General features: G+C 38.9%; 1 protein-coding gene across 2 annotated transcripts; it reads left to right on the top strand.

Moving 5' to 3' along the window:
* Positions 1-10899: 10899 nt before the first annotated feature.
* Positions 10900-19566, top strand: LOC148012383 (putative protein phosphatase 2C 40). Of its 2 annotated transcripts, none has more exons than XM_087668995.1 (4): positions 10900-11294; positions 11655-13170; positions 15937-16195; positions 19068-19566. In XM_087668995.1, the coding sequence occupies exons 2-4, from the start codon at positions 12103-12105 to the stop codon at positions 19100-19102; spliced, it is 1362 nt and encodes a 453-aa protein (XP_087525121.1). In that variant the 5' UTR covers positions 10900-11294; positions 11655-12102; the 3' UTR covers positions 19103-19566. The 2 variants fall into 2 exon arrangements, with proteins under 2 accessions (XP_087525121.1, XP_087525120.1); XM_087668994.1 differs by having other exon boundaries at positions 10915-11294; positions 19082-19566.
* The last annotated feature ends 5406 nt before the right edge of the window (positions 19567-24972 follow it).

Genomic DNA, 24972 nt, shown 5'->3' on the forward strand with positions numbered 1-24972 from the left:
AAGAGATGTACCAAGCCCTACGAGACGATGAACAGTCTGGTGCAAAGGACTCTGACAATGAGTACGAAGACTGCCAACCCTTCAGTAATGGAAGTGAGGGTGAGATGGATTCGGTAGAATACGACATGGAGGGACATGAAATATAACAAATACGGACGGATTCCAAGCCGCAAAAAAGAAGTGCCTACGAGACAAAGTGAGGCACATAAATTGTGACCGCGCCTGGTTAGAACACGTAGGAGCCATAGACCTTGAGCAAGCAGGCCTAGCTTAACGAGGAGCGACACCAGTGCTTAGGGCAGAATCACCATCTGAACTGCGACCACCAAGGGAGACCCCCTCTTCTAGTGAAGACGGCGAGCTCGACTCTTAGTCGGTGGTAAGCTTGGATAGCGACCTAAAAATACCTAGGCTGCCCAAGACCCGACGCACAACTGGGGACTTACCTGTCCACTTGAGGCACAGACGATTGAAGCAAGGAAGGGCGAACCAACCCAGGGACACCCGAACAGACGAACAACGAAAACCACGAGACCTTCCTAAACGATTTACGAAATTCAAGAAAGGAGATAGGGTAGTGATCTTGATGGGTGCCAAACGACAAGGGCAAATAAGCGAACCGATCGCAGCCAGGGTCAAAGAGGTAAACTTAGCCCAGGAAGGGGGGACACCGCGACCAGTCTTCATTGCAGATGACTTGGTTGAGAAAGAGGAAGTGAGTCTTGTCGCTCTCTTGCGAGAGTATGTAGACGTATTTGCATGGTCCTTGGAAGAGCTTAAAGGGGTAGATCCGAGTGTAGTAACTCATAACATACCCATGACACGAGACGTAACACCAGTGAAGCAGCGACCGTATCCAATGAATCCTAAGCACACTCATGCTGTCAAGGGAGAGATTGATAAGCTGATGAAAGCAGGATTCATTTACGAAATTGAGCACTGGGACTGGGTATCCCCCATAGTCATTGTGATGAAGAAAAACGGAAAAATTAGAGTGTGCGTCAATTACAAGAAGGTGAACGGTGCTACTAAAAGGGATAAAGTTAGAAACATCAGATTCCATTTATGGCCAGTAAAAATCTTCAACCAATGTTCTTAAAGTGGAAATAATACCTCTATGGCCTTGATATGGAGGACAATGAATTTCGTGCAACACAAATGATCTAAATTGAACATAAATCCATCACAATAAGATAAAGAATCAATTGGAATCCAGTTATTAGCAACTAATTTGTTCCAATTAGCTTGAAAACTGGGGTCATGGTCATATGTATCCTTCATAGGAATAAGGGAATCAAAAGATAGAATGGAAATATTATGGGTACTTGGTCTTCTACTCAATATATCGACAATAACATTCTCTCTTCCAGGTTAATATTGGATAAGTGGATGGAAAATTTGAATGAAAGCATCCCATTTAATATAACAGTCAAAAATTTGTGGCTAACTAAGGAGATGTTTGATACTTTGCTAGTCAGTTTTGATCATAAATTCGGATCCCATTAGATAGTGTTTCCATTGACATAAGGCTTGAACTATAGCTAACAATTCTTTATCATAGGTGCAATACTTCAGTTCAGAGGGTTTAAGTTTACAACTAGAATAGGCTATGGGATGTGAATCTTGCATGAGGACAACTCCTATTCCTGATCCGCTAGCATCAGTGACTACTAGAAAGAATGGTCGATTAAAATCAGGTATTTACAAAATAGGTGCATGTGTTAAAGCATGTTTCAATAAATCAAACTATTTTTACTGATTGTCAGACCAATGATACACAACACTTTTCTTTAACAATTTCGTCAAAGGTAATGCAAGAAATGAAAATTTTCTCACAAATTTTCTATAAAAGCTGGTAAGACCTAAGAAAGAACGTAACTAATGCACATTTTTAGGGATTGGCTAATTCAAAATTTCCTCTATCTTTTTAGGATCAACACGAATACTATCAGAAGAAACAATGTGACCTAAATATTCAATTTGGGTTTGGAAAAATTCACTCTTGTTAGGGTTAGCATACAATTGATTCTCTTTCAACAATTTGAAAACCAAAGATAGTTGTTCATAATGCTCATTCTCATTCTTACTAAAAACCAATATATCATCAAAGAAAACAATCACACAATTATGATACTTCAAAAATATATGATTCATCATACAACTGAATGTAGCTAGTGCATTGGTCAAACCGAAAGGCATAACAAGAAATTCATAATGACCAAATTGAGTTCTAAATGCAGTCTTGAAAATGTCAGGTGTATCCAATCGTACTTGATAATATCCAAATTTGAGATCTATCTTGCTAAAAATAGTGATCCCTTGTAGTTTATCCATGAGGTTGTCTACCCTAGGGATTGGATATCTATTCTTAATATTGATCTTGTTTAGGGCACGATAGTCAATGCACATCCTATAGGTATTGTTTTTCTTCTTAACTAATAGGACAACTGCACCAAAAGGAGAACTACTGGGCCTAATGAGTCCTCAATTCAACAGTTTTCAACCTGTGCTTGGATTTCTTTTTGTTCAATCTGATTGTGTCTATAAGTTGCTTTACATGGTGGTTGAGAACTTGTGATTAAGTCTATTTTATGGTCTTTGGGACGTGTAGGTGGTAAACTAGGGGATAAATCAGCAGCAAAACAATCTTGAAATTGTGAAAGAAATTGTGCATGTCTAGGATGCATCTGATTTTTCTTAGCTTCAATTTCATTCACCCATACTAAGTATGATTTACTACCTTTTCTCAATGCATGTTTATCCTATGTGTAACTAAGTAGGGAAAAACTATCAAAGATGTGCGATCCATGTAATGTGATTTGTTTTCCGTTATAATGAATTTTCATGGAATGTGTGGAATAATCTATGTCAAGATTATATTTATGATGCCAAGGCATTCCTAAAATAATATCACTAGCTTGCAAAGGCACAACCAAAATTTTTGCACTGAACATAATCACCAATTTTAATTTCTAAATCATAAACTTCTTGTATACCATTGTATCTAGTGTTTAAGAATGCAGCCTTTATGCAATAATGAGTTGGAACGGTACGCAAATTCTTTTTTTTAAACCAACTTTGCAGAAATAAAATATTGCATGCTTTTATCATCGTGCAAAACAATCTTTTTTTGACCATGCATAAAACAACTCATTCTTAATAATGAATAAGGATTTGGTATGCCTAATAAAGTATGTGAAGCATCCCCGATATCATCATCATCTTCAATGAAGTCTGGCATATCTTCATGGTCTTCGTTTTCGGTCGCTCCCAAGTGATTGATTTGAACACCTTGCTTCTTGGATTGACAATTCACTTCCAAGTGTCCAGGTTGATGACACTTGTAGCATATTATAGGCTTTACTTTGGAGACGTTATTGGTAAGGGCTAGAAATTTGGGTATGTTGGGATTTGGCTGGAGAGAAGGCTTAGGGTTTGAAGGTAAAGTAGGAGGTCGAGTCCAAGGTTTACGGAAAGAAGAAGGACAAAGTGATTTTGATTGAATCTTCAGAAGTTAGAATTGAATTGCTTTGTACCAAAATTGCCATTAGTCAAAAATTGTTGCGGTCACTTTTCTCATCCACGAATTTTGTCTTCAATATCTAGCAGAAGATCCCACTGTTTGATTGCTTTTTCATAGAATTGAGGTGAAAGAAAATTCTACAAAATTTTCTTTTGAAATGTCTCCCAAGTAGAACGACAATCAATACTCTTACGGACAACAGTCCATCATAACGATGCTCTGTCTGCCAGATGGTTAGTGACACATTTAAGTTTATCTTTTTCAGCATATTGCTCTTCATGAAAATAGTCATCAAATTGACTGATGAAAGCAAGAACAATTTTACCATCACATGGTCCATTAAAAGTACATAATTTAAAATTTATTTTACTTATCTTGGCTTTTTTTTTGAGAGATTGTGCATTGAGTTCCCGTCAATCGTACGTCGAATAACATCTTCAGGTTGTGCTTTGTCTTGATCGCGACAGTGGGTCATTGAAGTATAGCCAGTTGTGCTTGCAAATTTTGATGTGCTCTTTGCTTTTCTTGAAGTTGCATCATAATTAGATCCAATTTTTGCTCCATAGTCAGCTTGGGAAATCACCTTCACCCATAAAATCTTTCATGTTTTGATCGGACATCCTGCAAAAATCTCAAACAACCTCACACACTCGAAATCTTGTTAAAGGATGAGCATAGCTCAAATTTGGGTTTAGAAGGCTTGCTTTAAAAAAAAAAAAGGATTTTGCTTTTACGATCTTGATTTTCTTTTGTGGGTATGCCAATCGATGACGATCTTATTCCAAGCGAAAAATTCTTCCACATAGACTGCTTGTGACAGCCTGCTTGCTGTGAATCAACTCTGCCAAGTTGCAGGTGGGAACAGAGGCTTGTTAGGACTACGAAACTGATTCAGGAGTAACATGGTGTGAATACCCGCTAGATAGGAGATTGTAGATTGAAAATTTTAAGCTTTAGTAAGCTTAATAACCTTAAGCTTTGTAAAAAGCTTAATGATTTTTGTGAATTCAAACAGGACAACGACATGTTCTCGCCACAATCGTCGCCGTCAAGTGCATCCTCCTGCCGCCGATTGTCAAATTTGTAGAGTCTTAAGCTCTTTTAAGCTTATTAAGCTTTTTTAAGTTCAAACTTAATGAACTTCTTCTCTACTTCTCTCTATCAACAAAAAGACTTACAAAGGATCCTTCACGATCTGAGAGCAAAGCAGGGGGTTCTTCATCACCAGGAACACGCCGGTATTAATGGTTCGTCACGAGACAACCCATAGAGCCCGTTCATTCCAGGAGCTTTGCCTTCATGCGAGATGGTAAGCAATTGAAAGCCCTTGATCTTAGTTATGCTTTGATACCACTGGTGCACAAATAAGATGTTGTATGTGCACATAGTGAACACTGGAAGGTCCCCAAGAACAAAGAACTCTATAAAAACTTCATAAAAGCAAGAAGAGAGTTTGCACAACATGAGACAAAAAGACCAATTGGGTGCAATCTCGCCCCCATGCCTTGTGTGAGCGCTTCACAAAGCATGTATTTATAGATTTATTAATCTCCAAGCTAAAAAATAGCCCACTTTACAATTAGCATGCTTTTGACTTTTGTGTTTGCTTTTGCCAAAATAAAGAGTAAAGTGTTTGGACGTCCCAAAAGTTAGGCTGTGCCCAAATACAATGTCAAATAATGGAATATTTAATCGAGCGTCTATGCGCATACACAATAATAAATGTTTGTCAAGCGCTTTAATAAATAAGTGTGCCTACATAAATATTGGTGCCACGCCTTTAGTGATAAGACGTGCGCGCCCATCAAAAAATAATAATTCTTCTAGGTATTTTGAATTCATGCCATCGCATAGTGCTTCCCAATGCCACCGCTGCCTACTCTACACATCAATTGAAACATTCACAATTGTTAGAAAATAATAAGCTAAAACCCACAAAAGTGAATACTTAGCAATCTTCATCTACAAAATAATTAAATAGGTTGGAACTCTATTCTAACCTTAATTTAATTTGAGTGCACTCTAAACTCATAAACGTCCATTAATTCAATATGTATTTTGCAGAATCACCCACATGCACATTAAATTCATTTGATGCTCCAAAAGGACACGCATCCCCGTCAACTTCTCACACAAGGAATCCACCTTGTGTACGAGTCTCGGCAAATAAATATAGTTTTATGAAATCCACTGAAAAAGCTCACGAAATCCACCAGGGAATAAAAATCTCACAGAATCCACCGTGGAATATGCCTCATGGCATCAGTAGTATCCGTCTACACAATTCGTCGATGAATCACTTACAAGGGTACTCTAGAACATACATTTTAAGTAACATCATTTTTTTCAGAGTTATATTACTGTACTTTGCTTGAATCTTTATCTTGATTATGCTAACATCACTTTTTGTCTATGCAAGTGACATTTGACGATATTTTGGAGAGCACAATGAGTCGAGGATTGAGCGATGAGGAGTTGCAAGTTATATTTACACGTATATCTCCAGATTAAATAGCTCGATTCAGAGATATGACAGACCAAGAGCTGTCTCGGACACCATCAGGCCGTTCTGTCAGATCTACATTGGCATGCTTTGATACTTCGGTTTCTAGTAGACGAGGTTGATGCTCCAGACTTGGGCTAGGGCGGAGGGAGTGGTTCTGGGGAATGCTTGAGAGGCATGGATGTGGTGAGCCCGCGGTTGGCTTGAGATACATGTGCTACTCCTCATTCTCATGTAAGTTCGAGAGAGGGTGGCTCAAGTGGTTGTTGTGGAGGCACCGATACAGTGTCTCTGTCCCGTCATTCTAGTAGAGTTGCGTCACCCATAGGATTTGTCACACATGTGGGGACGTCTACTCCAATGACTCCAACTTTTGCTCATCACAGCTATCTATAGGTGGAACCCCTATGGGTGCTACTCTGAGAGATACCACCCCTGTGGATACACCAGATGTACAGTGATCTCCTGGTTATGCCCAAGAGTGCGGTCGTAGGTGGGAGAGGATACATGTTAGACATACCCTAGAGGGGTATGGATACCTTGTAGATGATAGGACAGAAGCCGTGATCATGAATGATGAGGGGAGGAGAGTGATGGCTTGTATGAGAGATCAGTTGTGCTAACAAGTTTTTTAGCACAACGTCTTGGACCATTGGAAGAACATACTCGAGGGGAGCAAGGACTACATAGTAGCATCCTTGCATGAGGATTTTTCGGTACCCACCATGGCAGAGAGATTTTCCACAAGCTAGATGATAGAGTACATGTCACACAAACAATCGAACGTATGCAAGGCACTCAAGAGTGGCACCTCGAAGCTTGAGTGGCTCAATGCAGATGATTGGCGGAGACTCGGGGAGGAAACTATAGATTCTCTGGGATGTTGGAGATAGCAGCGCGAGGTAATGAGGGCATGATTGGAGACACGGGTGGTTCATCATCTTGGGAATGGTGGCCACATGACTTATCTGGAGAACTTTGTAAGTTTTTTTAATTCTTCTCGCTTTCTTTTGTGCAATATTACTTGTACTGACAATCATGTTTCTAACAATTGTATTTTGTTTTCTTTGTAGCACTCCATTACAAACCCCGATCCCACCGGCCTCGAGACTCAATATGTGAAGGGACACAGTCTCACTACATTGATCGATAGACTATATGCACGCGGCGGCCCCGCAAGTCACTCATCTTTCTTGTCCCTAGTTACTATTTTTATTAAAATGCATTATGTATGGTGGATTGATGTATAGTTTTTTTTTTTCGTAGACACCGTTCGATACTCCTTTGCGTTGGAATGACCTTCGAATGGTGAGGATCTATAGCTTGCGCTTGGATTTGTGGAGCGCACATCCTCTTCCTTTTTAGTCTTGTGATTTACGTATGCATATTCTGTGTATTATGTTATTATCATCCTTTGTATCTTGCCATAATTCCGTGAGTTTTCATCTGCGATCTTGTATTTATTTTATGTTTCAATCTTGTGGATTCTAGTACATTTTGCACTCATTTTGACAATCATTGTACACTTAATATGTAAACTATTTGTAGAATGTAAATACAGCACATAGTCCTACATGCACCAGGGCAACAAGCTGCCCTGCCACAATTTTATTTTCTCTGTAACTGTCGTTATTAGCATCACAAATTTATCTACATGCATTGCTATTGACATCGCAATATGCATTGCAAACCGTCGCTATCAGCATCGGTATTTGTATTGTGTGTGTCGTAAAATCAACGCAAATAACAATGCAAATACTGATGCTGATAGTGATGCCAATAGCGACGATTCTATGGAGATGCTAATGCCGATGATTTAGCATCGACGGGGGTAAATTTTTTAATGAACATTTTCGTTGCTTTGAATGTTGGTATGAGGCTTGTATCTTGTACTAGTTTTTTTTGTGAATGATTATTTACATAAGAGGCTTGGCAAGACCATGGAGAATTTGTTGGTTTAATCAATCCTCCTTGGAGAAGATCAATTGTCTCTTGTTTGCATAAAAACAAGGTCATCTTCTTGCATTCCCTTGTTGTGAATAGCTTTTTCTAGCACAATATTTTCGTTGAGTGGAAGGGCAATAGGATAATGCTACCTTTTCTCTTTAAATATGAGGGGATCTTCATGCATATAAGCTTGCTTTATCTATTCAATCCGAATCTGGTAGTTTTGCAAATCCTATTGTAGCCATGCTTTAGTACTTTGTAACTTATCCATGATAGGAAGTTGGTAGATGGTGTAGATACTTTGACCAACTTTTTTCGAGAGAAGAATGTTAGCTTTTCTGCTTAGATAGGAAATAATGAGGTGATTATTCTAAAAAGTGCAAGGTACCAAGTGTTGTAAAACATTAGTGCCAAATAGGAGACCATAGCACATATGCTTCATAAGTTGGATCTCAATAGGTAGCTTGATTTCTCCAAGATATAAATAAGCTTTAGTAATTTTGGAGAGCGTTATCCTTTTGTTGTTTGAAAGTTTCACAACAATAGGATGCTTTCTTGAATATAGTATGGTGTGCAAACAATTCATATGGGGCAATAGTCGAACTAGAACCTATATCAATCAATGTGTCAAGAAACGGGTTGAATTTACCTAAAGATTGTAGTCTGCTGACACATATCGTTCCTCCACCATTCAAAGCATTAAGCTTATGCCTATAGGTGCAGATTTGATTGATAAGCTTCAGAGAGGTATCCTGTGATGGAGAATAGGGTATAGATGTTTTTGAGAGCTCATTCGCAAACGGTTGCACAATCTTGGGGTTGTGCATTTGTTCTAGATTGTGCGGCACAAAGATATTAGCTTTTTTCAGGGTGTTAGTGCTGCGTGTATAATGTCGAGGAAATCATGAGGATTTGAGAAAAATTATTCTTTGATTTTCTTCTTGTTCTTGTACTTGGAAGAAGAGGAGTCAAAGCAATTGTAGCAGTATTAGACTTAGGAAACTTGTCATCAGAGGAGTCTTGCTTTGCTTTTCCTTTCTTTGAATGCTTGTGATATGTGGGAGGATAAGAGGTTGAAGGAAAACATTTTTCCTTTCCTTTTGAGAAGAAAGCGACAAGAATAGAATGAGATTCGATTGTCTAGAGCTTTTGCATATTTTCTTCATCCATGTCGTCACTGGGTGGTAAGATCTTCAGAATCTTTAGAATTACAAGATTCATTCCATTGGGACAAGGAACATGTAGATTCTGTATTAGAATTGTCAATATCATATGTATTTGAAAGAGTAGTTAGAATTTTTTTTGGATCAAAATCAGTAGGCAGAGTTTCCTGCTCATAACCAATTTCTAATTGTGCATCAGAGATGGGAGACCATTCATCTTGTGAAGACCACGAAGAAGTCAATAAAATACTATTTGGCATGTAGTTCATTTCTGTGATTTTGCATCCTATAGGTTCCCAATGGTTTTTTAATCCAAGCACACATAAATTCTATAGGAGGACGAGTGCCATGACATAATCCAACAAGAACTCTTTTTTCAAATTCAACACTCCATATTCTTAAGCTATTAGTGGATACCTCAGTGGATATTGAACAACGATTATGAGTTCATCCTTACCTTCTTGGCTCGAGTTCATTTTATTTTGGCCTCAATGATGTTCAAGTAGTATTCTCCTATTGGCATCCTTTGACAATACGTGACTTGTCTCTAAGAGGTGTTGCATGCCCATTGGTTTTAGCAATCTAGTAGAGTTTTGATGGCCCACCTTGGAGCTGATCATCCAATCGAGGGGCTTTAGCTTTCATGTATAGAACTTCTTAATATTGACTACCTTCAGTGCTTGTTATATAACTCCCTATGTTTCCCCCTTAGCCTGTCGTTTTACACGCAAATACGCTCATCCTTTGCTATTATTTTTCAAAATTTGGACTCAGAAACATTAGTGTTAAAAAGCGGGGGAGGAGGGTGGGTGCATGGGAAGCATGTAGTTGGGAAAGAAAGAGAGTCGAAATGGGAAAGTTTCCTAACATACTTTGAGTTCCTCTCCATTCTTCTCGCCATCACCTAGAACCATAATTTTTATCAAATATGCTTCTAATATTTAACCATTTGATGTCTTTATGCGGGTGCCATCTTTTTGGAGTTGTTTTGTAGGGATTGCTTTGCTCATCTGAGAGAGATGCTTTGTCGAAGGATCCTTCAAGGTCCTGAGATCGAAACTCCCCTTGCATGTTGTTGTAGCCTCTAGCAGCTACTCTTGAGCCATAGCTTGTGCCTTGAGACAATGTTCATGAAAAACCGAGGTTTAATGTAAAGTGAAATGCAAAAAAATTTTAAAAAAACCTTTCAAAATTGAAAGAGGAAGGTTTAAAACTTAAAACTCTTAAAAATTATTAGTTATAAAAATGGCAAATACATGTAATTTGATTCAAAACTCTCTTCAAAAATTGGAGTTAGAGGTTTTTGTATCTGCTGCGGGAGTTGTGATAGGACTCATAGGAGGAGTGATGGGAGCTCGAAAGCCATGGCACTTGATGTGAGAGGCTTGGGGGAAAGAGAAGGTCGACGTGGAGCTAGTCCAGACTGAGAGACTCGTCACTCCATTCAATCAAGCGCCTCGTCATTGGTGTGCCTTTGTCCAGACTCCAAAGAGGTGCTGGACGCTCGTTGACTTTGACATTCTGCGACATCTGGAAAATGAAACTTGAGGCCACGGAGAGTCGCACTATTAGAATTTTAGTAGTATGGAGACCAAACCAGGCTTCTGGGATGCGGCGGTCCGTACGAAAATTGGACAGGTGGAAGCAGGAGATTGGTCGGGCCATTCTGCTTGCGGGCCAGGGACGTATATGCACAGAAATACCAATGGGAGCGGGGGTGAATATGGACGCCCAGGATCCTGCTCGAGATTCCCCTTCCATGGCGGCTTCCCAGCGAGGCAAAGGGCACATCTCTCTCTCGTAGGGCTTCTCTCGTTTTAAAATCCCAGAAGCATCTTCTCTTCTTCTTGTTTCTCATTAGGCTTAGCTCCTTTGTATGTAACGAGAAGCCGTTTTGCTGCCCCTATAAGCAGCAGCAGCACCTCCTCCTCTCTCTCTCTTCTCTTTTCTGTATTCTCTAGGGTACTCCTCCACTGTCATCTGCATTTGAGATCAAACACCCATTTCACAGAGACACAGACAGACACCGAGCGAGCGAGAGAGAGAGAGAGAGAGAGAGAGAGAGAGAGAGAGAGAGAGAGAGGCCCTTGCCGCCCTCCTCAACCACTTCTCGATTCAAGCTGCCTTTTTCGATCGTTCGGAATCCCAATATCTCAAGGTGCCCTTTTCTGTCGTTTCCAGTCAATTTTTGGTCTGCCTCTGAAGAAATGCTAATTTAATCATGCAGAATCTCACATTAGTATGTGATAGGATATACTCCTCTAAGTCGTGCAATTCGCGGACAATCATTGTTGGGATTTGAATCATGATGAATTTCTTTTTATTTGCCTCGATTTCAACGTGTTGAGTAGACAATGGGGTTATCCAGCTTCCACTCTTTCTTCTTTTTCTTCCAGTGATGGAGCCATGGGCACAGAGCCATGGATTGCGCGGTGATTTTGTGAAGGAGAGAGAGAGAGAGAGAGAGCCCAAGTCACGATGTAATGATTGAAAAAGACATGGTGCTTCGTTTTCACAGGTACCAGGCGCCGCATTGCTCAGAAACACCCAAGGGAAAGGGGTGTGCTTGTGATGCTGATTGGAGAGAAAAAGAGCTCGATAAAAGAAGAAGAAGAAGAAAGGCATGACAAACGAGGACGTTGCTGCTGCTGCGTAATTAAAGGAGTCATGAATACCTGCCACGCATTCATTCCTAAGGGGAGAAAGCTTGTGACATCGCTTGGAAAGAAGCCAAGGTGTATGAACTACAGGCCCAATCCGGCTGATCACAGCGTATGATCGGCAGAGGGAATCCACAAATAAGGTAATAAACCAAGGTGCAGTACACAGGGCTAATACAGCCCAGGCAATTCAGGGAAGATCACATACAGGTTATAAATAAGGCTTTCTCTGAAGACTATATACTCCATTAGAGAAAGGGACTAAGCAATAAAGCAGGAGATTGAGAGGAGGTTTAAGTGGAGCCAATGGATAATACAGCAGAGGAGGAGTTGAGTGTCAGTTTTGGATTGCAGGTGAAGGTTCATGATGATGAGATCAGAGTTACCCAGAAAGGTTTTAGTAAGAAGCTGCCAGAGTTGCCAAAGCCTAAGCCTAGCAGAACAGGCTCCTTCTCTTGCCTGTCCGGAGCTGCCTTGGGAGCCAATGCCACACTGGCTAACACCCCTCTGGCCAATGGAAGGATAGGCCAGCAAATCCTGCCCGGACTGGATTCGCCGCGGGCCTTTCGGCTGCTGGGCAGGTCCCCTTCCCTCTCTCAGATAGAGCCATTGATCATGGCCTCCACTTCCCGACCTGATTACAGCAGCGGCAGGGGCGGCGGCCGCACTGCGAGCAGCAGTGCGCCGCACCGGATGGAGTCCTCCTCATCCTGCTACCTGAGCTTCATGTTGTCGGCATCGGATGCGCAGACGGCAGGCGGAGCGGCGGGCGAGGACCGGGTGCAGGCCTTCTGCTCAGAGGAGGATGGGTGGCTGGTGTGTGCGATCTACGACGGGTTCAATGGTCGGGATGCGGCGGACTTCCTGGCGGGGACGCTGTACGACAACATATCAGCGAGCCTGGTGCAGCTCCAGTGGAGGAGGAGGAGGGGGAGAGGAGGGGATGAAGATGGTGGTGGTGGTAGTGATGAGGATGATAATGAAGATGAAGATGAGGGCTTCCATGAGAGGGTATTGGTGGCTCTGAAGAAAGCCCTGGTGGATGCAGAGGCGGAGTTCATGGAGATAGTGGAGGAGGAGGTGGAGAAGAGAGTGGAGCTGGCGATGGTGGGGTCATGCGTGCTGGTGGTGCTACTGCACGGGAACCACCTCTACACGCTCAATCTCGGGGACAGCCGGGCGGTGCTGGCCACGCGCACGTGCGAGGGCGAGCTGGCACACGTGCAGCTCACCCAGGACCACCACGTCAGCAACGCAGCCGAGCGCGAGCGGGTCGCCGCCGAGCACCCCGACGACCCCGCCGCGGCGGGCCTCTCTGGCGTCAAAGGCAAGCTCAAGGTCACACGCGCCTTCGGTGCGGGTTATCTTAAGAAGGTAGGCCTTCCTCTACCTCTCTTTTTATGCTTTCCCTGTGCCTCTCTCTTTTTCTTCTGGTTTCTTCCCTTGCTATTTGGAGTGGCACCCAATGCACGCTTCCTTGACCAAGGGATGGCAATGACCTCTAGTATTGTAAAGGGAAGGGCAACTCAAACCCACCCTAATGGTCATGCCATCCTTCAAAATTACAACTAGATTAGTAAATACATCACAAAAGAGAGAGAGAGAGAGAGAGAGAGAGAGAGAGAGAGAGAGAGTGAGTGAGTGAGTGAGTGTGTGTGTGTGTGTGTGTGAGCAATCAACCCCAAGCATTCCTTAAGAGTAGGGCCACACCTAGCTACTTGAGTAGACGTTCAAGGTTGTGGTAGTGATATTTTCTAATAACTTATAAACCATGCCACACCACCTATCCTTGAGATTATGTCAATTTCAAAAACTCTTAATAGTTTGTGCGTGACCTTACTCCAATAAGGTTGAATGGCACCCCCCCTATTGCTCTACTACTCTTGCTCGTTCATAGGGGACAAGCTCAAACCTTCTTAACCCAAGATTGACAAGATTTTCATGCAACTACTATTTGCACTAACATTTGCAAACTTTCTTCTAGTCCACTCCTAAAAACTAAGCACCCCTCCTAAATGACTAACATGTAGGCCAATAGAAGGCCAACATATAATGGAGTTGAAGGCAAAAATTAGAGAAGCACCACATGCTTACTAGCAAGTATACAACAACTCCCTTTGTACTTTTTCATGCAAAAAAAGGAGGCCTCTAGTCAGCTAACGCCCCTGGTTAACTAATGTAGAGTACTAATCCCCTTTTTGAAAGAGAGAGAGAAAGTGTGTGTGTGTGTACACATGCATGCATGCATGCATATAAAATTTTGCCACTTATCAATTAATGCCTCTCAACCATAAAAACGTGACCAATGAGTGACTTGATCGTTTAGTGGTGGATGATTGGATGCTCTATTAGCTATAATAGCTTGAGATGGGCACATCTTCAAACTTCTAGGGCTAACAAAATTAGCTATCATACATCCAAGTATACATTTATGATTTTAAGCTTGCACGTAGCCCATTCTACCTCTCCATTCCAAGGATATGATCCCTTTCTTCAACAAGGTCACAACGGTCATTCAAAATGGAAGTAAACTTGGAGCTTCATAGTTATGAGATCATTGACAATAGTAATTTTATGGTTGTAGAAGTGTGGGTACTTGTTTATTGTAGTTTGCTAAATTTTTAAAAAAATAATGCACAAATTTGATTTAAGAAATAACATCTATATCAACCCTACTCTAGGCTAGAGGGGAACAATTCATAGTAATCTAACTATGCATCTTAAAAGCTCTATGAGCTAAAGTTAAATACACCCTTGTAGTGATTTATTTATACATGCATCTACTTTAGTACCCTTTAAAAATGCTTAGGTAGTGCTCAATGCATAATTTCATTGGAGTTTCAATGCGATATGTTTTTGAAAATTGTTTTTTTATTGTGATTCAATTAGTGATAATGTATCCTTACATGATTTTTTAAAATGTATATATGCTTGAATAGATTGTTAATAATCACCATGAAAGGTAGGAGTGTGGAGCCACTTGGAAGTGGAAATTTTAAGCGACTCACATGCCCTCATAGCCTACTAGGCTAATGCTTGTTGGCATCCATGCATAAAGTTATTCATGTGTTGGATGACACCTTTTACAACTTGTAACAAATGTTACAGACTCAATTAGAGCCCTTTGTCCTAAGGCTTGGCCACTTCTTGTTAATCTAGGCTAGTCCTATTCTTATTGGTTCTTGTAAGAAAAAACATGGATGTGTGGTTTTTATCAAAAGGCTGAAAGGTTCTTTGAGAATTTTACCTCCTTTTTAGGGCTATAACTATCTTGCTATGAAAGATCATATTTATTAGGGCTATACCTACGTGACTAATAATACAAAAGGTTTCAAGTTGTAGAAAATGTGAGTTGCATGTACATAAGGGTGCATTTCTAAACATTCTTCTTTAGAGGGGGTGAGTAACACTATACACATGGGAAGAAAGTAAACAAGTTCCGAAGAGGGGAGGTTTCACATTTACCAAAGTGGTATTTGGTTGTTTTGTTTGCTTTTGATAGGTAAGTAGTACACTCCACACATGACAATCCATATAATTTAAGAAAAATGAGACCTTTGCAAATTGCATCATTCTCTAGTGACATTGCAATGCGTAGTGGAGGGGGTCAATAATCCACTCTATGGGCTTCAAACTCAATAATATGCGGATTCCCAGCCTAGGCACTGGAGGGGGTGAATAATCCACTTTATGGGTTTCAAACTCAATAATATGCGGTGCCGGCTCCTAGCCTAGGACCTTTTAGAGGGGACCCTCGATTTGCAAATGACTTGGAACTTTTAACACTAAGGATCCGGTTGCCATTCTTCTATGCTTTAAGATCCGAGTAGACAATGGATCCTTAGTGTAATGAGTTTTCTATCTCCATGCTCGACTTACTTTGTCCTTAGGCCTAATGGACAGAATCACAACCTTAATTCTCTAATGATGATGATGATGATGATGATGATGATGAAGGGTGGGGGCCATTGGCAAGTGATTGATGGATGCTTGAATTATTATGCTAAGAGGGAGAAAGAGATGGTGGATGTTGGACTATAATGGGTGATGTGACTTTGCATTTGTGTTGGTGGGACGCTTGAATTATTATGATGATGGATGATGGATGATGCTACTTGACTTTGTGTATGTGGGATGCAGGCAAGCCTGAACGATCGGTTGATTGGGATGCTGCGGGTTCGGGAGCTGAGCAGCCCTCCCTACATAAGCTCGAAGCCGCATGTGAGCGCGCGGCGGGTGAGCGCGGGGGACGAGTTCGTGGTGATCGCCAGCGACGGCCTCTTCGACTTCTTCTCCAACGAGGAGGTGGTGCGCCTCCTCCACGCCGCCTCCCCCCGCCCGCCCCACCCGGCCAGGTTCTTGCTCGACCAGCTCCTCGTCAAAGCCGCACGAAGAGCAGGTAAAAGCCTTCTCTCGTCAGGGTGTTTATCTCGTTCGAATCTTCTATATCGGGCTAGCGAGAGAGAGGGAGAGAGTGTGTGTGAGTGTGTGTGTGTGTGTTCTCGAAACTTCCAAAAGAGAGAATTGGAAAACTTTGAGAGAGAGAGAGAGAGAGAGAGTGTGTGTGTGTGTGGGTGTGTGTTTGAAACTTCCAAAAGAGAGTTAGAAAAGTTTGAGAGAGAGAGAGAGAGGGAGAGAGAGTGTGTATGTGTGAACATCCTTTTAGATGCCTCACCAACTTTTAAGACAAGAACAAAAGATATTAGCCACAACCCACTTCAACTTGCCACTCACAAAGAAACCCACCTCATCGCACCACCTGCACAAAAAGAAAACCAACGCTATTGAAACTATAGAAGTTGCTCATTATTTCATGACCCAAAATCGGCTTAGTGCTTAAACAAACAGAGCAAATGATGTAACTAAGTTGGTAGATTGAATGTACGACCCTAGTTTTGAGTTCAAGTCCATACCTTCATCAGAAGATTCTTAACCAAGTTCTACAATCAAAGAATCCAATGGGTTACCATCACATAACATAAAGATCAAGAGATTATGTTACTCTAGTTTTATTGTGACTTAGAAACCTACAAAATCAAATATAGGTCAATCTAGTTTCAAGATATTTAAAAAACCTACAAAACATAGGAAAAATTCTCGTGAGTCATTGAGTTTGAAGGCTTATATAATAGCTTGCAAAAATGTTTCCATGAACTTTATGTTCTACATACGGACTCACCAACTTGTTTAAAAGCACATGCAAATGTAAACATACATACAATTGAGAAATCTATGCATTATTGCATCATGTAGTTTTCCAGAACATGGTTTGTTTTTTGTGCTTTTTTCTTGCCAATATGGCTAATGCAAGAAAATAGGTGTCAAGTATATGTTGATAAAGTCATTGCAAAAATTCTATAAGCTACCAAACTCAATGTGCTTGAAGAGAATTGTTAGTACCATGAGTAACATGAGACACAAACTCTTGAAATTGACCAAGGTAGTGATTTACTAGAGTATTTGTAGGCCTTAGATTTCATGCTTATTAAAGATTTGGTCAAGGGTGATTGCAATGGGAAAGATGTGGGAATGTATAATTGATAAGATAAAGTATCAATTGAAGGCCACCGATTTGAAAATATATGGGCACTTTGGGGGATTGTTAGTACTATAGTGTATTTGAGTTTTAAAAGAAGAGCATTGCACCTTTTCAATGTGGGGTTTTCAAAATACTTCATATTTTAAAATACTTATTATTTTGTAAAATTTGTGATTATAAAGCAGGCAAAAATTGTTATTAATCGATTAAAGACATGCATGCATTGAAAGAAGTAACTGAAAAGAACTTTTTACAACAATAATTGATTGGTAACTGTGCTAGTTTTAAACTATGATTTGCTCATTTGCTCCTAGTGATGAACTGTAAGATTTCAAAAGGAAAAAGGAAAGATAAAGTTGGAATTGACAAGGTACTTAAAATAAGAGAGAACGGAAAACATCAAAGTAAGTGATATACAAACCCCTCAAATGAATGCTCATGGTTCAAAGTATCCAACTTTGCGATAGTCGATAGGCTTATCTTCAAGCTTCTTTAAGTCACTAGGCTTGCATGGTTGAGGCACGCTATAAGAACATTGACCTCATTTTGTCCTTCCAAGATAGGTAGATTGAAAAGTTTGGCTAGGTCTTAATCTCTCGTGCCTCTCCCTTGGGTAGAAGCGTGGGTATAAGGGTATTTAGCATCTCTCCCTTGGATAAAAGAGTGAGCACATTTGTGCTTAACATGTCTTGAAATACCTAAAAAGTTTCCAATATAAGATAGCTCTCTTAGAATATTGTGCTTGAAAAGCGGTAAAGCACACTCAATGATGTGTTCCATATATATCTTGAATACATCAATAGCACAAATAAACGTACCCTTCCATGCTCTTGATGTACTAATTGATTTTCTAAAGTTTTGGTTATGTGACATGACAGCAAGCCATGTTCCTAAGTTGCTTTGACTTTATCAATCCATAGTGAACATAAGCCAAAGATTGGCTATAATCCTTGCGCGCGCGCGCACACACACACACACACACACAGAGGAAAGTTGAGATATCTTGTGTGCAAGAGTTATTGTAGTTTAGAAAATCTTACATCCATGTTAAATGGCTATTAAAATAATCAAGAAAATGTCACAAATTCCACCAAAATGATCTATAAAAGGACGTTTTAATGCTTGCTCTTAAGCATGCTTACCCTTAATGACTTTGGTTCCATGGGAGGAGCTTTGTGCCCTTCTTTAGATTGCATATGTTAAAGAGGGCCAAAATATCATGCATACTTCCTCAAGAGAATAGTTCATATTACTCAATAGCAAATTGCCATTTCTGTAATTTTTAAGAGAGATTAAGTTATTCTACTTCTCAACTACAAAAGGAGATTCTTATCTGAATCTCCCTTTATAATTCTTATTGATGTCAAAGTAACTAAATTCAACTACATATATATGTAGTTATTGAAATCTTTGCATTTATTTACATCTAATTAAAATGAGTGTAAACCCCAATTATCACCCCCATGTGATATCCTAAACCAATAAAAACTTACATTACTATTGATCTTCCCATATTATACACATTATCTCAAGCATTGATATTTATAGATACTACTTGTAGAACGATACTCTCTCATTTGTTGTATGTATTGGGAAAAGACATAGGGATATAATAAAATTTGAAGTGTGCATGTTATATTAATGGTGAGAGAATATATTTTATTTGAATGATTGCATGCATTATGCACAAAAAATTGTTGGTGAGAGATCACTCAAAGAGTTGATTTTCTAGTTGAATCAATGCAGGTATTACACTTGAATATTTGAAGAATATACCAATAGGTCGGAAAAGAAAGTACCATGATGACATTACAATTATTGTGGTCACTTTGGGTGCTATTAATGACCGACATTGTCGCACTTCCTCAGCTTCAACAAATAACTCATGAGGCAATCACAAACCTGTCATGCATTATACCATGGAGGTAATCAAAATGTTGGAACTTATTATGGCCTTTGCCTCTGATATCCTACTACTTGTACGACATTCATCGATGTTCGTGTGGCCTTTTGCAAATACTTCCCAAAGAATGGGGATTTAGCAACACATTACAAAATCAACTCAATAGAACAATATAGAGTGACCTCTCAAAACTTATTATGAGAATCAATATTTTTTGATTATATGTACATTTTTTTCTTAGTTTATAATACCTTATAACATGATCATGTAAATATACTTACAGATCCATGAGTATGTTCAAAATCGTACAATATTTCTTTGACCTTTTTTTTGGGCTTGTTCATATGAAAGTATGGAAATAAATATTTGTATGGGTGCCCTTGTTCATTGATCCCTTAGATTTCTAACATTTGCACTACTTGTTTATATCATTGTTAAATTTGGGGAGGTTCTAACTTGAAATTTCAACACAAGCACATATATTTGGTGAATTCAATTGTGATGTTGTTTAAAGATTAAAATGGTATTCCATGTACATAATTAGTTTTTGTATGTACTTGTCACATGCGATGATAAGAGAAATTCTTGATTTAGATAAAACTCTTTATAAAATTGAAAAGAATGAGAGAACCACTTTAAAAATCACAAGGTGAAAAACTTTCTCAAAAATTTGATCGAGTCTTGATCTTAAGTTGTCCATATTGAAACAATCATGAATATAGTCACCAATTATATCCATTTGCTACTTCAACTAGAAAATCAAGTTTAGAGTTGGTTATACACCAAATGATGGATGCCCAATCCCTACCCAGAGTGTAGGCATGTAGTTTTGAAATTGGGCATGGACATGGGCACAAATCCTTTACACACCAAAAGGATAAATTTTGTAAAAAAGTGAAAAGTAATATATTAATTCTGTTGCAAATGCAAAAAGTGTATCCTTATCCACCACTTACAAATTGGGCAGGGGAGACTGCCTATCCAAAAGGGGGTAGAGAGTTCACATGTTTAGCAAATAAGCAACATGTCATGTCCTCTTCAATGTGTAAAGAACTGTGGACACCCACCCTTGAATAAGTACTTTGATTTGTTAACATTTGCAAAGTGGACATCTACCATTTGTGTAATGAGCCTAAGCCCAATATAATTCTTTTGGAAAAATCACTTTCAAGCAGCTTGCATCAATGGTTCTAAAAAGCACTTACATGATAATTTATATTATGTCTTGCCTAAGAATGTGGGAAACAAATATGTGAATCTCAATTCTTTGGAATATAATTGCCATTGATAATTAAAGAAACTTATGCCAAATACCTACAAAAGAGTATACTCTATACTTCATGGTATTTTTTATCTGAGTTTAGAATTAAAAGGTTAAAATCTCTGGTTGCTTGTAGTTGGACAAGTTATGCCTTCATTTTCCCTCCAAAAAATCAGCTTTCATTCTTTTCACAGGTTCCAATCCATCATGGTTTCTACGAATCATTTTAAACATTTCTTAGCCTTAATATTGGCACGCGCGCAAACGCGCACGCGCACTCACTCACTCACTCACTCACTCACTCACTCACTCACTCACTCACTCACACACACACACACACTCACACACACACACACACACACACACACACACTCTCTCTCTCTCTCTCTCTCTCTCTCTCTCTCTCTCTCTCTCTCTCTCAACCTTATACTACCATTTTGCATATCTTTATTGTGGTGGAATGGTTATTGCAAGTGCGTCTAGCTTTCAAGTTTGAATCTAAAACTATTCAAAACCAAGACTTGTGGGATATGCCTTAAGGCAACTTGGATTTGTGTCTACTTCATAAAAAGCTATCTTCTCCTTCTCCTTTATTGTTGTTGTTGTTGTTCTCCTCCTCCTCCTACTCACATAAAAAATTCTTATTCTTCTCCTTCTCCATCGTTGCCACCTCCCCCCCCCCCCTCCCTCTCTCTCTTCACAACTTAAAATGTCTTTTATCAAAGCTCCATCATTTCTTAAATGAAAATCCTTTTTCTCTATCATTTTGTTGGTTTTAGAAACCCATAATGATCAATTATCCAACCTACTTTTGTATGACTTTTGCGTGACCTTCTAGTTTGAGCAATGTCCTAATTTGAAGATTGCATATTCTCTATTGTAGCTAACTCCAATTGGGATTCTCTTCCTCCTTTCAATCCAAAAATTTTGATGAAGGTTCCCACCCATGTCAATACATAAAACCCCTTTCTTAACCTTATTTTTTCCTCCACATTTTTGCATTCAATCTTTCCTTCTTGGCATTGACTATCTTATAATTCTAGTCTCTTCTTCATTCACCCTATTTTATCTCAAACCTCTTTCAATAGAATGCCTTCTCACGGTAGATTCTTTAACACCTGCATTGATATAGCAAGCTCACTTAAACCATGGTTTGATGTCAAGATTGATGTACGTATTCATATTCTAGTGGAATATCTTGTTGTTAAGTAAGAAAGAAATGAGATGCTGGATGTAGAGATATATGAGGACAAGTCAAAAGAAATGCCAACAACAGGAATAAAGGAGAATGGTTAACCTCCATAACCAATGGCAATTGATTTTCTAGGTTTTAGATATTGGTCTAGTTTCAAGTCCTAATTAGGTATGTGAAATTATGTTGAATGCATGACATTTTTAAAAATGGCTATTGATTGATAAAAACATGTTTAACACAAGAGATTAAGGTAGTATAGAAGAAAAATAAATATTTAGATAATGAAACCCATACATCAAAGGAAAGTATTGAATAGTGTCAACTATAAAACCATGTTCTTCAACATGTAAGCCAACCATTGGGTAGACAGTACAAGGGAAAGGAAACACACTTGTAGCTCTCTCTAGCTTTTAAGAATTGAATAAAAAGCTAAATCTTTGTGTGTTAAATTTGCTCTGAGTTTTTGGAACATGGGAATTGCAAAGACCTTGTGGACTTGGATGGTTGAAGTCTTTTGCCTAAGGCCATAGAAACAAATTGGTAGATTCAGATGGCTAAAGGCCTAGGCCATAAGACTCTAATTATCTTGTTGGGCCGAAAAGGGCCATAGATATTTTTCTAAATGCAACAACATTTTAGCCATTAGTCATGAGGCCTTGTTAAAAGGAGTAGTTGAAAGACAATTGGGCGAAGACCAAAGGACCTTAATTACATTTAGACAGTTGAATGGACGAAGGGCAAAGGCCATAAACTATATTTAATTACTTACTTGGGAGGTCGGGTCATAAGACCTAAAAATACACCATCATTCAAAAGGCCATAAGGCCTTGATAGTTATCATTAGACGCTCTGTACCTTGATCCTCCCAACACTATATTGACTACTGCTATTGCTACTGCTACTGCTGTTGCTGCTTTAATTACTTACTTGGGAGGTCGGGTCATAAGACCTAAAAATACACCATCATTCAAAAGGCCATAAGGCCTTGATAGTTATCATTAGGCGCTCTGTACCTTGATTCTCCCAACACTATATTGACTACTGCTACTGCTACTGCTACTGCTGCTGCTGTTGTTGCTTCTTCTTCTTCTTCTTCTTCTTCTCTCTCTCTCTCTCTCTCTCTCTCTCTCTCTCTCTCTCTCATAATTAATAAAAGTATCATTAATATAAATCATACATAAAGTATAACTATGCATAATACATATATACATTAATATATTATTTTATTATTATATATGTATATTATATATATATATAATTTATAATTAATCAACATATTAAAAGCTAACAACTAATACATAATCATTTATGTAAATGTGTGAGTACATGTGTGTGTGTGTAGAATTTTAACATATAAATTGTGATCATAATTAATTAAAATAATATATTGATAATTATTATACGTAATAGTTAAGTGTTAATATGTAATATAAATATTAAATATACATATATGTATTGATTATAGGTTAAGTATAATTTACATGACAATGGTTAATAGTTAAATATTAATGCATAACCTATGTGTATGCGGATGTGGGTGTGCACGCGCACGTGTGCATGCGTGCGTGCGTGCGTGCGTGCGTGTGTGTGTGTGTGTGAGTGAATAATACACACACGTACACACAGATTTTTTTTTCCTATTCTCATTTTTTAATGCTTTTTGTATGTATGTATGCATGTATGTGTGTGTGTGTGAACATATGTGTGTGTGCGCATATTTAGAAGTGCATATTTTATAAGTATGCATCCACACACACACACATTCACTCACTCACTCTCACTTTCACTCACTCACTCACTCACTCACTCACTCACTCACTCACTCACTCACTCACTCACTCTCTTTCACACACACACACACACACACACACACACACACACACACACACTCTCTCTCTCTCTCTCTCTCTCTCTCTCTCTCTCTCTCTCTCTCTCTCATGCATGTGCATGTGCATTTATGGATGTTTTTAGAGTATGTATACATTATATGCACATGTTGAACCATCAAAATATCATTTCATTTCATATTTCTAATTAAAAAAGAAATTCATCTCTTTCTAGAGAGAGAGAGAGAGAGTCATATATAATCATATGTTAATATATATAATAATATATAATTATAATTACAATTAATTTATATAATAAATCAATGATAATTATACATAATAATTAAGAATTATTAATATGTAATTTAAATATTAATTATACATATACATATTGATTATACGTTAAGTATACTCTATATAATAACAATTAAAAGTTAATTATTAATACATAATGAATGTATGTGTATGGGTGCGTGTGTGTGTCTATGTGTATATGTATGAATGATACACATGTGCACACAATTTTTTTTCTTTTTACCCATTCTTATTTTTTATGCTTTGTATGTGTGTGTACCCACTATTACGCAAGCGGTGATCGAGAGCAAGCCTCACTCACAACCTGATAATGAGATGTTAAGGAGTGGCGGTGTGAATTTTTGACTTTGTTGGATGCACAACACAAGACAAAAATAAATAAAATATTCGACAAACACCACAAGCCACATATGAAACCAAACAAAAAACAATGCCTCTTGTAGCTCAAACAACGTAAAACCTAAATTCGGGTAGAGCATCACACAAACCTTACGACAATTGTTAAAAAAAAACACCAACTTGAAGACAAAACCAATTGATTTGAATTTTCATACCTTGACAACCTTGAGCTGACACTCGGCACTTCAAGAGCCAGATTCCAAATCTCCACAAAGAGCACGTCAAGTCTTCACTTGTACACGTGTGACCCTCCACTCTCCTCTCAAGATACAAGAAGTTTATTTTGGGCAGAGTCTCCCTAGATCAACACTTGTGCCTCCCTTATATAGTTTTCCAACTTACCTATAAGTTGAGTCTTGTTTTACAAAAGCGTAAGCATTTTGAGTTTTAGCTTTTCTCTTAAGGTAAAAAGCCTTATGAATTGTCTTTAAGGCTAAAAGTTACGAATATCTTTAAAGCTATTCAACAAGCTTTTTTAAACGTTACTTTTAGAAAATAATCTTGTCACCATCGTCATCCTCCTCCTTCTTTCTCATGCTATTGAAGCTTTGATAGAGAACATCACAATTTGCAGCATAATCTTCTTCATTCTCCTGCCATTCTCCATAGTCCTCCTATCCATCATTGTCATCCTTCTCGCTGCAATAATTCTCCTCTTCCTCTTCTTTATCTGCTTCATCTCGGCGTTTCCTGTAAGGGGTTACCTTCCTTCAAACTCAATTTTCCTCTTCGATATTC

Source organism: Lygodium microphyllum, chromosome 27 (assembly GCF_053477565.2).
Source record: "Lygodium microphyllum isolate KBCC chromosome 27, Lygodium_microphyllum_v1.1.10, whole genome shotgun sequence".
NCBI classification, from domain to species: Eukaryota; Viridiplantae; Streptophyta; class Polypodiopsida; order Schizaeales; family Lygodiaceae; genus Lygodium; species Lygodium microphyllum.

What these genes read in the sequence shown, in the direction of transcription:
- LOC148012383 (XM_087668994.1), top strand. Translation starts at nt 12,103, where the DNA reads ATGGATAATACAGCAGAGGAGGAGTTGAGTGTCAGTTTTGGATTGCAG. An exon ending in GTGCGGGTTATCTTAAGAAG is followed by an intron (nt 13,171 to 15,936) that starts GTAGGCCTTCCT and finishes TGTGGGATGCAG; the next exon opens with GCAAGCCTGAACGATCGGTT. An exon ending in CAAAGCCGCACGAAGAGCAG is followed by an intron (nt 16,196 to 19,081) that starts GTAAAAGCCTTC and finishes GAATCAATGCAG; the next exon opens with GTATTACACTTGAATATTTG.